Source organism: Petaurus breviceps, unplaced genomic scaffold, assembly GCF_028583685.1.
Source record: "Petaurus breviceps papuanus isolate PSGF00001 unplaced genomic scaffold, PetGlider_PUasm1.0 138, whole genome shotgun sequence".
NCBI lineage: Eukaryota > Metazoa > Chordata > Mammalia > Diprotodontia > Petauridae > Petaurus > Petaurus breviceps.
The window spans coordinates 16181720-16193917 of NW_027185694.1; the positions used below are offsets into that span (position 1 = coordinate 16181720).

The 12198-nt window shown below is 40.4% G+C and overlaps 1 protein-coding gene across 7 annotated transcripts in view; it reads right to left on the reverse strand.

Moving 5' to 3' along the window:
• Positions 1 to 12198, reverse strand: part of ARHGAP17 (Rho GTPase activating protein 17) — a 127644-nt gene that overhangs the window by 16271 nt on the left and 99175 nt on the right. For 6 of the 7 annotated variants that reach the window (XM_069106223.1, XM_069106234.1, XM_069106224.1 and 3 more), the window contains exons 11-17: positions 11839 to 11950; positions 10471 to 10552; positions 9461 to 9541; positions 6382 to 6495; positions 5226 to 5317; positions 4937 to 5090; positions 1242 to 1481 (exon numbers count right to left, since the gene is read on the reverse strand). In XM_069106223.1, coding sequence (XP_068962324.1) covers positions 1242 to 1481; positions 4937 to 5090; positions 5226 to 5317; positions 6382 to 6495; positions 9461 to 9541; positions 10471 to 10552; positions 11839 to 11950 — 875 coding nt within the window. The remainder of the gene's footprint in view (positions 1 to 1241; positions 1482 to 4936; positions 5091 to 5225; positions 5318 to 6381; positions 6496 to 9460; positions 9542 to 10470; positions 10553 to 11838; positions 11951 to 12198) is intronic. The other variant, XM_069106254.1, reaches the window with a different exon arrangement.

Genomic DNA, 12198 nt, shown 5'->3' on the forward strand with positions numbered 1-12198 from the left:
GTGTGTGTGTGTGTGTGTGTGTGTGTGTGTGTGTGTGTGTGTGTGTCTCACAGACACTGCAAGCCAGGCATCACCTTTCTGGGCCCGCTCCTCCTATGGAAAAATGAGGAGTGTGGCCTGGATAACCTCACGGGTCGATCCAGACACTTACTCTGTATCCTCTACCATGCCGATAGTCTCTCAATCACTTGCCCCTACCTCACCACACCAGATCCCCACAACAATTCATCAGGGGAGGGCAGGGTGTGGAGTAACCCTATCATTTATCATTTCAAGAAACAGACTCAGGACAGTGACAGGGACATACTTTGCCCTGGGTCACACAAGTTAGTCATTCAGCTGAATGCAGATTTGGGCATCCTGATTCTCGGTTGGCTACTTTTCTCCGACAGCCTCTCTAAGCCATCTGCTATAGGTTTCATACTAGGACCTTTCTGGGCTGATAACCTTCACGCTATCAATTATCCTTGGTATTACATCTATTGTCCTAAGTGGGCACTTGTGCAGAAATCAATTCTCGGAATTAAATTTATGTAAACGAAGTATAAACCTCAACAACAATATTTTTTCTCTTAGAATTTCTAGACATTTATAGCTCATGGGCTATTAATGGGGAATGTTTAATCTGAAAAGTATCATCAACCAACTTCTTTTTTTTTTTTTACAAGTTTTGGTGCCAAGAATAACTGTGTTTCAAATATCAAAAACGTTTATTTTATATCAGTTAACACAACTACTAATGATACTACATAATAGTGAAAGTGGCCTAGGAGGCAAGAGGCCTGGTTTCTTCTGGCAGCTCTACGCTCACCTGAATGGGTGGCCCTGGACAGTCCATTCACCTACCTTTGGGCTGAAGTTCCCTCACAGAAAATGAGGAGGTTGTACTAGATGATTTCTAAGAGTCCTTCAAGCTCTGGTATTCGAGGTCCCAGTACCTTATGTCTTTTCCACCTCTGACAATGCATAGTACAGAGGGCACAAAGTTTTTTAAGATGATCTGAGCTGAAATTTTGCCTCTGGCACTTATTACCTGTGTAGTCTGGAATAACTCCTTTAACCTCCCTGTGCCCTCACCTTCTTAGACCTGTAAAACAGGTGGGAGGGTGGGTGTGAGACCAGATGGTCATGAAGGTCCCTTCTAACACTAAGATCCTGCTCAGCTAGAGGGCAGTGTTTAAGGCCACTTTAAAAGGCTGAGGCCATTGGGAAGCCTTGCCAGCGGGAGCCAGCCTCCTTACCTGCTGTCATCATTCCCTTGACTGGACCCTGGCTCAGATAAGCCAGCAGAGGGGGGGAAGGACACCCCACCTCCACTGTTTTCAGCCCCAGAGCCGTGGGAGGGCAGCTCTGAGCCTGGAGTAGCCGAGGTGCTGCCCTCCGTGGGCGGGAGTGGCGGGTGGAAAGCGGGGGATGTGTGCTTTCTATTGAGTGTGCCACTTCGCCGACCGGCCTGGAAGTCCATAAGTTTCACACCAAAGCTACAGAAAGAAGAAAGAGTCAACACACCATGCGAGCCAACTATCAAGCTAGAAGCCCACGTTAAAAGTCACTGGGGAATACAGTAACTTTTGTTGCCCAGCATGCAATGAAGCAACGACAAAAAACAGCACCCACCTACCCACATGGCAACACTGAGATGGAGACAACATGCCACAAAATCTGGCTCTAGACAAAGTAGCAAGCCCGAGTCCCTGAGGAGGGCTATGCAGCCTTTCCTTTTAAAAGCTGAGCAGAGCCACACTGACAGCAAACATCTAAGGCCTCAACTGTGCCCGAAACTTGGGGACACAGTCTGGTTAGATGCAGGCACCTCAAGATTCTCTGCATGAAGTGAGGAGACCGAGAGCCTAAGGAGCCCCAAATAATTTCCATTTGCCAGTGGCACGCAGAAATGGCCACTCTTTTTTTTCCCCTGCGATGTCAGTTTAAACTTTTAAAATCATATTCCGGGGACACTGGATGAAGAAACAGACTGTTGAGCTGGAAGAAGAAAAGACTTGGGGGGAAATAATTGTTTCCATGTTATCTGAAGGGCTCTCCTGTGGAAGAGGGATTAGATTTGTTCAGCATTGTCCTAGGGGGAAGAATTAGACCAAGGAGTAGAAATGAAATTGAAAGATGAAAGACTTCTGTTCCACTTGAGGAAGAACTTCCTAAGAACTGGAGCCTTCCAAAAATGTAATGGGCTGCCTCAGAGGGGAAACTTCCTGTCCCTAGAGGTGTTCAAAGTAAGTGAACTCTTACTGAGGATGCTACAGATGAGACTCCATGCTTTGTGCAGAGATCTGACTACATGGACATTAAGATCCCTTCCCATAGCTCTGAAATTCTACGACTTGTGAACAGCACTTGGCTTAAACCAATACTAAGGTAGGCTTAGTTCCTGCAAGAATGTGCCAAAGCAGGGAGATCCATATGGATCATGAATTTACATAAGATCACCTATGTGTAATTAAAATACACATTCTATCTCACTGCTGTCCAAGAAAAGCTGTCCATCTTGGAATGTTTCAGGAGTAAATTTTCTTAACATTGACTTATCCTTGGGGTGGGGACAGAGCTGAATGTGGGGAGGGTTTAAAGTAAGGTCTATTTTTACATGTTGAATCTGTACTGGATAAAAGGAAAAATGCTTTTTTCCCTATAAAAAGATCGTCTTTCTCTAAGTGTAGTTAACTCAGAAAGATTAGGATTTGGTCTTAAGAAGGAATGTGTTTTTTTCAGCAAAAAAAAGGGCAATATTCGTATTAAAGACATTTTTAATGTATTAAATTTTAATTTATTATTCATTAATTTTTAAATAAATAAGTAATTTATTAATTTTTAATGCATTAAAGACATAAAATCAAATATTTTAGTCCATCTCATTTCTGGTTTACTGAAGGCCATGGCATGCTGGGTATTACTGGGAGGCAGTATGGCATAGCATAGAAAGAACCAGAACTATAAAGAGAAAGGCATAGCTTCAACCCTTGCTTTGGAAACATAGTGGCTGTGTGATCCTGGGACAAGTCATTTGACATCTCAGTGACCCTGCTAAGACCTAAATTATAAAGCAGATACCAACTTAGGCTGATAAGGGAGTTCCTCATGAAGACTAGCCTATACTGGTGAAATCACAGGTCAAGTTCAACCTTCCTTTGACACTCCCTATGCTCTCTTATAACAGAAAGTTGTGGTTTCAAAAACAGCATGAACCCAACCTCAAGAGTCCTAGAAATGTCACTAAGCTTCAGATAAGATTACTCTAACCATGGAGAGGAAGAATGAAAGGGAAGAAGAGGGCGGAGAATTAGAAAGAAAATAACCCATCTTAACTCACTGATATAAAGTAGCATAATACCTAAATGCATAGAATATAAATTCTAACTTGACAATAGAAGCTATATTCTCATTATGTATTAAGAGTATTACATGGGTTAACAATGAAAACATAAGTAGTAAATTTTCAAAAGGGGAAACACAAATTGTTCATAAATATTTGAAAAAGTTCTCAATTTCAATAATTACAAGAGGTGCAAATTAAAACAAATGTGAGGCACCCGCCCCAACCTCATCAAGCTGGCAAGAAGGATTGAAAGTAACAAGAGCTGGGGCACATGGGCGGTGTCTTAGTTGCCAGGAAAATTCAAGTTTGTAGAATCTTTTTGGAAGGCGCTGGCAGGAGGCCAGAAAAGTTATCTTAAAAAGCAAACAAACATAACCTTGGGCCCAATAATTCCACTGTTGCAAATAAATCCTGAGACAATTTTTAAAAAGAACTTTCTTTTCAAATGCTGCTACTGCTGCATTATTTGTAATTGAAAAAACAAATGTGTATGGGGCAACAAAGCAGCCTAAATATATGATAATAGGGAAATGGTTAAAGAATGGATATTATATGGCATTAGAGTGTCGTATAAAGTTTATTATATATATATATAATATTAAAGTATATTATATAGCAGTAAAGAGAGGGCAAGTATACAAAAAAATGAAGAAATTTGGAAATGCTTTGAAATAATGTGAAAAGAAAAAAAAGGAGAATCCAAAGACCAGTAACACACTAATTATTAGCACATAAAATAAAAAGCAAATGTGAATGAATGGCCCAACAAAGAATTCTAATGGAAGATTAGATGGAGTGACTAAAAAGTTATGACATTTTGTGAACTAAAATTCATATAAAAAGAAATAGTTGCAAAAATAAATTGGTTGTGCTGGTGTTTCATAGTAAATCTTAAATTTATTTTTAATTCAATTCTTTTTTTAAGCAAGAGAAGAAAAAATGGGAGAAGTAGTCATCTAAAAAACAAAAGCTATCAATAAAATTTTATTTCATAAAAAGAAAATAGGAGGTAGAGAAGAAAAAGAAAATAACAAGTTGAAATTTATGTAAAATAAACTGTGGAGATCAAAAGCAATTATCTTCCAAAATGAAACTGAAGAACATCATCCAAACTGCAGTTCCAAGAGTCTTTAAAATTAATTTTCAAAGAAATTATTTGTTGAGACACAGAATAACATCTTTAGTGCTCTCAGATTCCAAGTTTTATTGCACATAAACTTTAAAAAATTATTTTTTGATTTTGCAGTTTAAAAAAGTATCATATGGAATAGAAATATCATATGGAAAGAAAAGCAATAAGGAGGGCCTGAGGTCTTTGGGGAATAATTTGCCTGCTCATCAGTCTTCTTCTGAGCAAGCCAGAACAAGCACCATCCTTAGCAATCAGACACCTAGCAGGGGTGGCAGGGAGGGCAAACATGTGCTGGGTGGGAGATGGGACTAGAGCACCCCTGAGACCCCTTTCAAATGTTGAGATTCTATGATCCCAAGCTGAGACTGGAATTCTTTATCAAAATCTGTTATGTTCAGTAGTACAAATACCATCAATTATGACCTAACAAATCTGTTCTTTATTTAAAAAGAGAGAACTTGGGCTCAACCTACCCCTCCTTCTTGAGCAGGTCTCCTTCCATTACTGCCATGCTGGCTGGCCTCTTCCTTTCCAGAGTGCCTGTGTCATAATCACTCCCAGTGTGGGGTAAGTGATTTGAGTTCGAGGCTGGGCCTACAAATGCTCCTGATACATTAAAATCCACCTCTGCAGAGAGACAAATCCAGAAACATATGAAGGTGTGTGGTCCCTGCATGAGGTGTCATCCAAACCATAGCCAGGAGAACAGCACACGACAGAGCCGGTATTTGTCCCACCCCTCTCCACAGCAGAAATCTTTACCTTCAGGAAAGAACCAGTCAGCATGCTGAATTATTGGCTCAATCACTGCAACCACATGAACAGATGTTGCTGCTGCCATGTCTGCAAGAGATCTAGAAAGGAAATGTAAGGAGCTCAACCATTTCAGATGCACAATGACTACAGCGCTGGCTGTATTCATCACTACAGTATCACTTCAGTAATTCAGAAAGGAAAAAAGGGTCTAGGCAGACAATGAAAATGTTAAAATCCATGCAGTGCTGGGCCAACAACTCTTCTAAAAGAGAGAGATAACAGGGAGAAACCCACTGAATGGGTTCCTATTTCCCACCTTTATTACTGTTCACTATATTACACTGACATGTGTACATAGGTGGACTTCCACGGAACTCTATATTGGCATAGGCTCAAGTGGACATCTGCTGTTATTGAGGGTGGGGAGATTTGTATCTCCTCAGCGTCGAGCATAAGACTTGATAGATGCCTAATATTTACTCAATGAATAAATTCAAGGATGAATATTAAAGCAACCAGAGGAAAACCCCTAGTACATTAAGTGGATCATCTCTGTAGCATTTATGGAAAGGAGGAGAGGAGAACAGAGGAGAGGAGAAGCAAAGAGGCTCAGGATAAAACCTTAAAGGTTGCCTACTTTTAGAGGACAGGAAGAGGATAAGGAAACTGAGGATAGAGAGGTGGCAGAGGAAGCAAGGGAGAAGATCACAAGGAACACTACGTCAAAAGCTGTCCATGGCTAAAGCCACCCTTTTCCCTGAGAAAAAGGCCACTGGGTTTATGAGTTTTTAACTTTAAAGACAGTAATTCCAGTAAAGTAATGACGTCAGATGTCAGACTGCAAAGGGCTAAGAAAAGAGTAGGAAGTAAGGAAACAGATGCATTGTGGCAAATGGCTTGGAGTTCCCAGCTTTCCTGGGACCCTGAATCCTTAAGCCTCATGGAAACCTGACCTGGGGTGGCTATTCTGGTGAGTAAGCAGCTTTTGTGGTAGGAGAGGATCCAACAGTCAGGTAGTAGAGAAGGAGATGCCACTCCAATGGTTATTGTGGACAAGAGGGCAACAGATGCCAAATGATTGCTTTGAGTTAGACTTTGAATTTCCAGTTTGACTTTCTCCCTTTGTGAAGCAAGTACTAGGCCTGGGGGAACAGTCACTTACCCTTCAGTTTTGGCCCATAACAAGTTAGGGCCTAACACTATCGCAATGTTGCTGGGTGTCATCTTGTTAACATCACTGGTCTGTGCAAGCTTTGCTAGGAACTTGATTAGATACCTGCCCAGGAAAAAAGCATCTGCCATCAGATCTGTTCTTCACCAGGTGGGATCAAAATAACAAAGGATGGTTTGACCAGAATATTCAGATCAGTTAAGTGATAAAGATCATTTTTGTAGTCTGTGTGTCAAAAGACAGACTAGATTTCTACTTAAAAGAGATTACTGTCTAAGTTTTTCAATTATCTTCTGAAAAAACCAGAAACCCCCAGCAGCCTGAATCTATTCTATGATCAGGGCAGAAACTTTTTCTTGGTCTTGTCCTGCCCCCATCGCCCCTCTCAATGATTATAATAATGTGGCTACCAGTAGCACTCAAACAAAATAGCATCAGAGGCAACAGTAAGAGTCCCAAGTGTCCATGGTACTCAGAGGAAAGCTTCTATTTGAAGGATTGAATTGTCATACAAATGCAGTAATAATAATGTCTTCACCATGGGAGAAGTCCCCTTTCAAACAGAGCCTGGAACCTGCCCATGTCCAAGCCCCGAACTACAAAGAGGTTACACAACCTGCCCAGGATCCCAGGGCAGCATGAGAGACAGGACCTGAACCCAGGGCTGCCTTATTTCAGACCTAGAACTCACTCTAAGTTCATGCTGACACTCTAGGTTTGGCACTTCAAAATAAGGAAATACTTCACAAGATTTGTCATTCTGTTTGTGTGACATCTTCCCTATCTCCCCCTGCCGATGTGAGCTGTAATTCACTCTGGGTCTCAGGGGATGTGTTTCATAAGTGGTCAAAAACATATCATCATTTGATAGGCAACCATTTGGTAAGTAGCCTCTCTGCACTTGGCTAGCTGGTCCATGAATAACAGACACAGATTCTGTCATTGGACTATCAGACTTTGTGCTCTGCTGAAAGAACCTTCCCGAACCCAGGGCCACCTTCAGTCTACAATGAGACTTCAGAAGAGGGCTTGGAGGATGAGGCACTGACTGGGACTACTAACAGACTACAGCAGACACAGAATAAGGCAGGAAGGTAATCATGGCCTCTGGTACACTGGTCATTCTCATTTATTGGTGGGAAGGGAAGGAGAGAGGGAGGAAGGAAGGGAGGGAGAGAGGGAGGGAGGGGAGGGAGGAAGGAAGGAAGGAAGGAAGGAAGGAAGGAAGGAAGGAAGGAAGGAAGGAAGGAAGGAAGGAAGGAAGAGGGGAGGTCCAATTCTCATTTGCTGTGGAAAATTTGCAAGTCCTCAGCATCAAATTTATAAGGATATAAAGGACATTGACAGACATTCAAAGTCCAAACCAGGGCTGTTAAATTAATTAAAGGGGAAAATACACAACTTAACTGACTTGTAAGAAACAGCGAAATGCTGAGGATTTTAAAAGGGAGTGTTTGTTTTGGTAATGAGAAAAAACAGTTAGGAAGCACATGGGGTACATCTTCTTCTTTTACTGACCTTGTCTGAAAGGAAGGATTTCTAGTAGACTTTTTTTTTTTAAAGCTATCTCACCTGTAGGGTCACTGGGTCTACAGCCAAAAGGGATCTTAGAAGGCACGTCATCCCAGTCCCCTTGTTTTACAGGTGAGGTCTAGAGAAGTTAAATAACTTGCCCAAAGTCACAGAGACAGTTTGTGGTAGAGCCTGGATTCAAATCCAGGTGCTTTGACACCCTCTTGTGACTTATTTTGAGTATTTTTGTAAAACTGAAAAACAAATCACTTTTTGGTTAAAAATGTGGGTTTAAATATGACTTTGTTTTAGGTAGTTTAAAAAAATTCATTTTGAAATAACTACTTTTATACTTTTATATAGAAGTCAATAGGAAAACAATTCATTTTACAAACATTTGCTCTATGCCCAAATTTCAGGGAACAAACCATAAGATAAAATGTTTATATCCATTAGAATTTTACATCTTACTATGATACAAAAAAGCACCATTCTGTGCTTTTTTATGTATTAAAAGAATATTCAGAATCAGTATAAGATTAAGAATGAGTAAAGCCAATTAGAAGAGAGAAGAAATTTGATTTACACTTTTATGATGGCTTCTTTCAATGTGATTATTTTAATAAAAATTTTCTAAAAGAACCATTATTTTTTAGAACCACTGGTCAGAATGAAGCATTTCTAATTGCAATTTATTTTTAAATTCTTGTCCTCCTCATAGACTTCTGCAGAAATTTAGAGGAAGATTTTTATTCTTCCTGCTAGGTTTATTGTTTGTCTACATTCTAGAGAAACAGCCACACAGGTCTAAGAGGGACACTGACTAACAGAGCTAACAGAACCCCTACAAGATCATTTAATCTATTATCTTCATTTCAAAGATGAATGAACTGAAGCTCAAAGAAAGAAAGGGGTCTTATCTACTTCAGATGGCAATGGAACCAGGCCTGGAGTCAGGAGGCCTGACTCCCAGGCCGGAGCACTGTTTACTATACCCTCTTTCCAAGAGTGTTGAGGAAAGTAGCAAAGATTCCAGTTTCAAATGAAATCTTCCTTTTTGTTTTTTGTGTGTTTGAACATTTGTGTTTAATAAAATTCATATATAACGAAAAAAAATTTCAAAGAAAACAAAGTGTGTTGACCTGAAGCTGATGGATTGTCTAATGGACTGAAGGTGTTCCTTGATAAAAATGAATGAACTAATGAAGAGTGGTGAATTAGAATAAACTAGTTCAAAGCAAACTGCAAAGGTAAAGTCACTATTTTCTCAACTTCCCACTCACAGGTAAATTTCACTCAATGAATGGATTAACCCACAATTAAGCAGAAAATTCAGTGATCATCAGCATTTTCAGGTCACTTCTTTTTGACATCAAACAGCATATGAATGACAACAGTAAAAGTGAGATCCCTACGATGAAAGCAGTGCCCCAAATATTTTGTCCTATGAGGGTAAACAGGCCAACAGGAGGGACCTGGAATCTCTTTGCTGTGCTGCCACTTTTGCTAGGTGAGAACTGGATCAGAGTAAAAAAAAAACACAGCAATGATTACAAACCTGAAATTGGCCAAATTTGGCTTTGGTAATTTCTGGCATATGCTCCACAAATCTTGAAGTTTTTTGTCCGGGTCCTGCACACTAAAGCAAAAAAGTTCATATTTTATGAAACTTACCAAAATACACTTTGATTAAAGTGACATGAACAACACACTGCGTCTCTTAGCTCCAGGTATTCTCTCTGGCTATCCTGAAGGGCTGGAACATTCTCCCTCCTCTGTTCCAACTAATGACCTCCCAGGTTTCCTTCAATCTCAAACTAAAATCATACAATCTACAGGAAGCCTTCCCCAATGTCTCTTAATTCTGGTGCCTTCCCTTTGTTAATTACTTGCTATTCATCCTGCATATAGCTTGCTTTTTATATATATCATTGCATGCTGTCTCCCTCATTAGACTGTAAACTCCCTGAAGACAGGGATCGTCTTTTGCTTCTTTTTTTAATTCCCAAAACTTAGTATAGAGGCTGACACACAGTAAGCACTTAATGAATGTTTGCTGATTGAATAATGACAGTTCATGTTCACAGGACATATGGAGGTTTATAAAGCTGTTTCCTCACAATCCTTCAAATAATTTTCTCATTTTACAAATGAGGAAACTGAGCCTCAGAAAGATTAATAGACTTGCTCATGGTCATATAACTCCTAAGTGTTGGAGCTTGTAATAAAACACCAATTTATTCATAAATCATCATCAAAAAAGTAAAGGAATGGTAGGACTATGTCACGAGGATCTGAGAGGGTAATCTTTGATTGTGTTTACTTGTTGATGACAGCAAAACCTTATATTTCTATAGAACATCACAGTTTAAAATTCACTTTCTTCACAACAACCCTGTGAAATAGTAGGTATATTTTATAGACAAGACTATTGGGGTTCAGAGAGGTGGTAGGCCTTGCCCAAGGTAACAAAGGTAGCAAGTAGCAGTCAGGACTCAAACCCAGATCATCTGACTCAAAATCCAGGGCTCTCCCTTCTGATCGGGAATTAATTTTTCATCACCTTACCTTGCCACTTTTGTCCATTCTTCATAAAGATGAAAAGTCATTAAAGGTTCAGGCAATTCCCGTAAATAGGACTTCAAAGCACCTGAAATGACATAAATTTCCCCCTAGTGTGTATATGTGCATATATATGCACATACACAGATACACAGAGACACAGAGTGCCAATGTAAGGCTTCCTTTAAAAAAAAAAAAAACAAACCTGTTAGTATTTTGACTACTTTGCTTCTTTTTTTTTTGGAGGGGGGAAGGCAGGGCAATTGGGGTTAAGTGACTTGCCCAAGGTCACACGGCTAGTAAGTGTTAAATGTCTGAGGCCGGATTTGAACTCAGGTCCTCCTGACTCCAGGGCTGGTGCTCTATTCACTGTGCCATCTAGATGCCCCTACTTTGCTTCTTTTTAAAACAAAAAGAAAACATAATGAGAGTGGGAGGGAAAGAAAACTGCTGAAGTTTAGAAAGCAAACCCTCGGTTCCCTTGAAAACATGTTGAGGGGGCTGGAGATCCTCTGCACGCTCCAGAGAGACAATGATTTCCCCAAACAGATCTGCACTTTTGGGAAGGGAGATAGGAGAACAACTGCTCACACAGGCTCTGGTTCACAAAGATCTGTCTTCGCACTACCAGCGAGGGGGGGGTAATCTATATATGAGATAATACCCCCTCTACTAGAATGCTCCTTTACATGTGTATTCCCAGAATCCAACCCATTTCCAGTCATATGATTCTCCATTAGGCGCTCAATAAAGGCTGGTTTATTTATTTATTCATTTATATATCCACCTTGCAGAGGAGAGAGCAGACTGTGATGGGAAATAATCTGCCAGAGTCACACAGACCACCCCGAGGCCAAGGCTTGTGCCCCAGGCCTTCTGACATTGCACCTAGCGCTCTCCCACTGGGAAAAAAAAAAACATATCATTGTCAATACTACCTCGATTCTTGCAAAGTGACTGGACAAGATGTGTCGATTCAAGCAAACTGTTTCCTTGAATCCCAGGAAAGCTGGACAGCAGGAAACTTCAGTTTTACACAGAACTTAAACCTAGAGCGTAGATGGGTACTTTTATCTGTTCACCAGTTCTGAAGCATGGTCTGAGACAGTGTCATCTACCTGCCACCATTTAGCCCAGGGTTCTGAACCTGGGGTCTATGATTTTTTTTAAAAGAAGCTATTCTGATAACTAGATTTCAATATAGTGGGTTTCTTATGTAATATTATGTTTTTATTTTATGTTTTTAAAAACAAGATTCTCAGGATAGATACAGAGGCTTTGTCAGACTGCCACAGGGTCCCATGACATAATGAAAGTTGAGACCCCCTGACACTGCTGAGATGGTAACTGGTTCTGTGCATACTCAGAGTTTACCTGCGACAGCATGTGGGTCTGAATAAAACTCATCCAGCTGAGATGTAGAGCAGTCTAAGGCAGCTTTTAGCTTCTTTAACTTGGATGCTCCAGCCCCAATTCTGAAAAGGCCCTAGAGAAGGCAACAATTATAGAAACAGAAACAGTCAAGTTGAAAGGACCTGAGAGCATGCAAGGTCAGACCACGAAGGGACTTCAGAACATGGAATGTCAGGACTGAAAGGGGCCTAAGGAGGAAAGATGTCAGAGTTGAAAGGAAACCTTAGATCACAGGGCTTCAGAACTAGAAGGGCCTTTAGAAACCATCTCTTTCAGTTTACAAATGAGAAAATTGAGGGCCTAAAAGGGGAAAGAACTTTC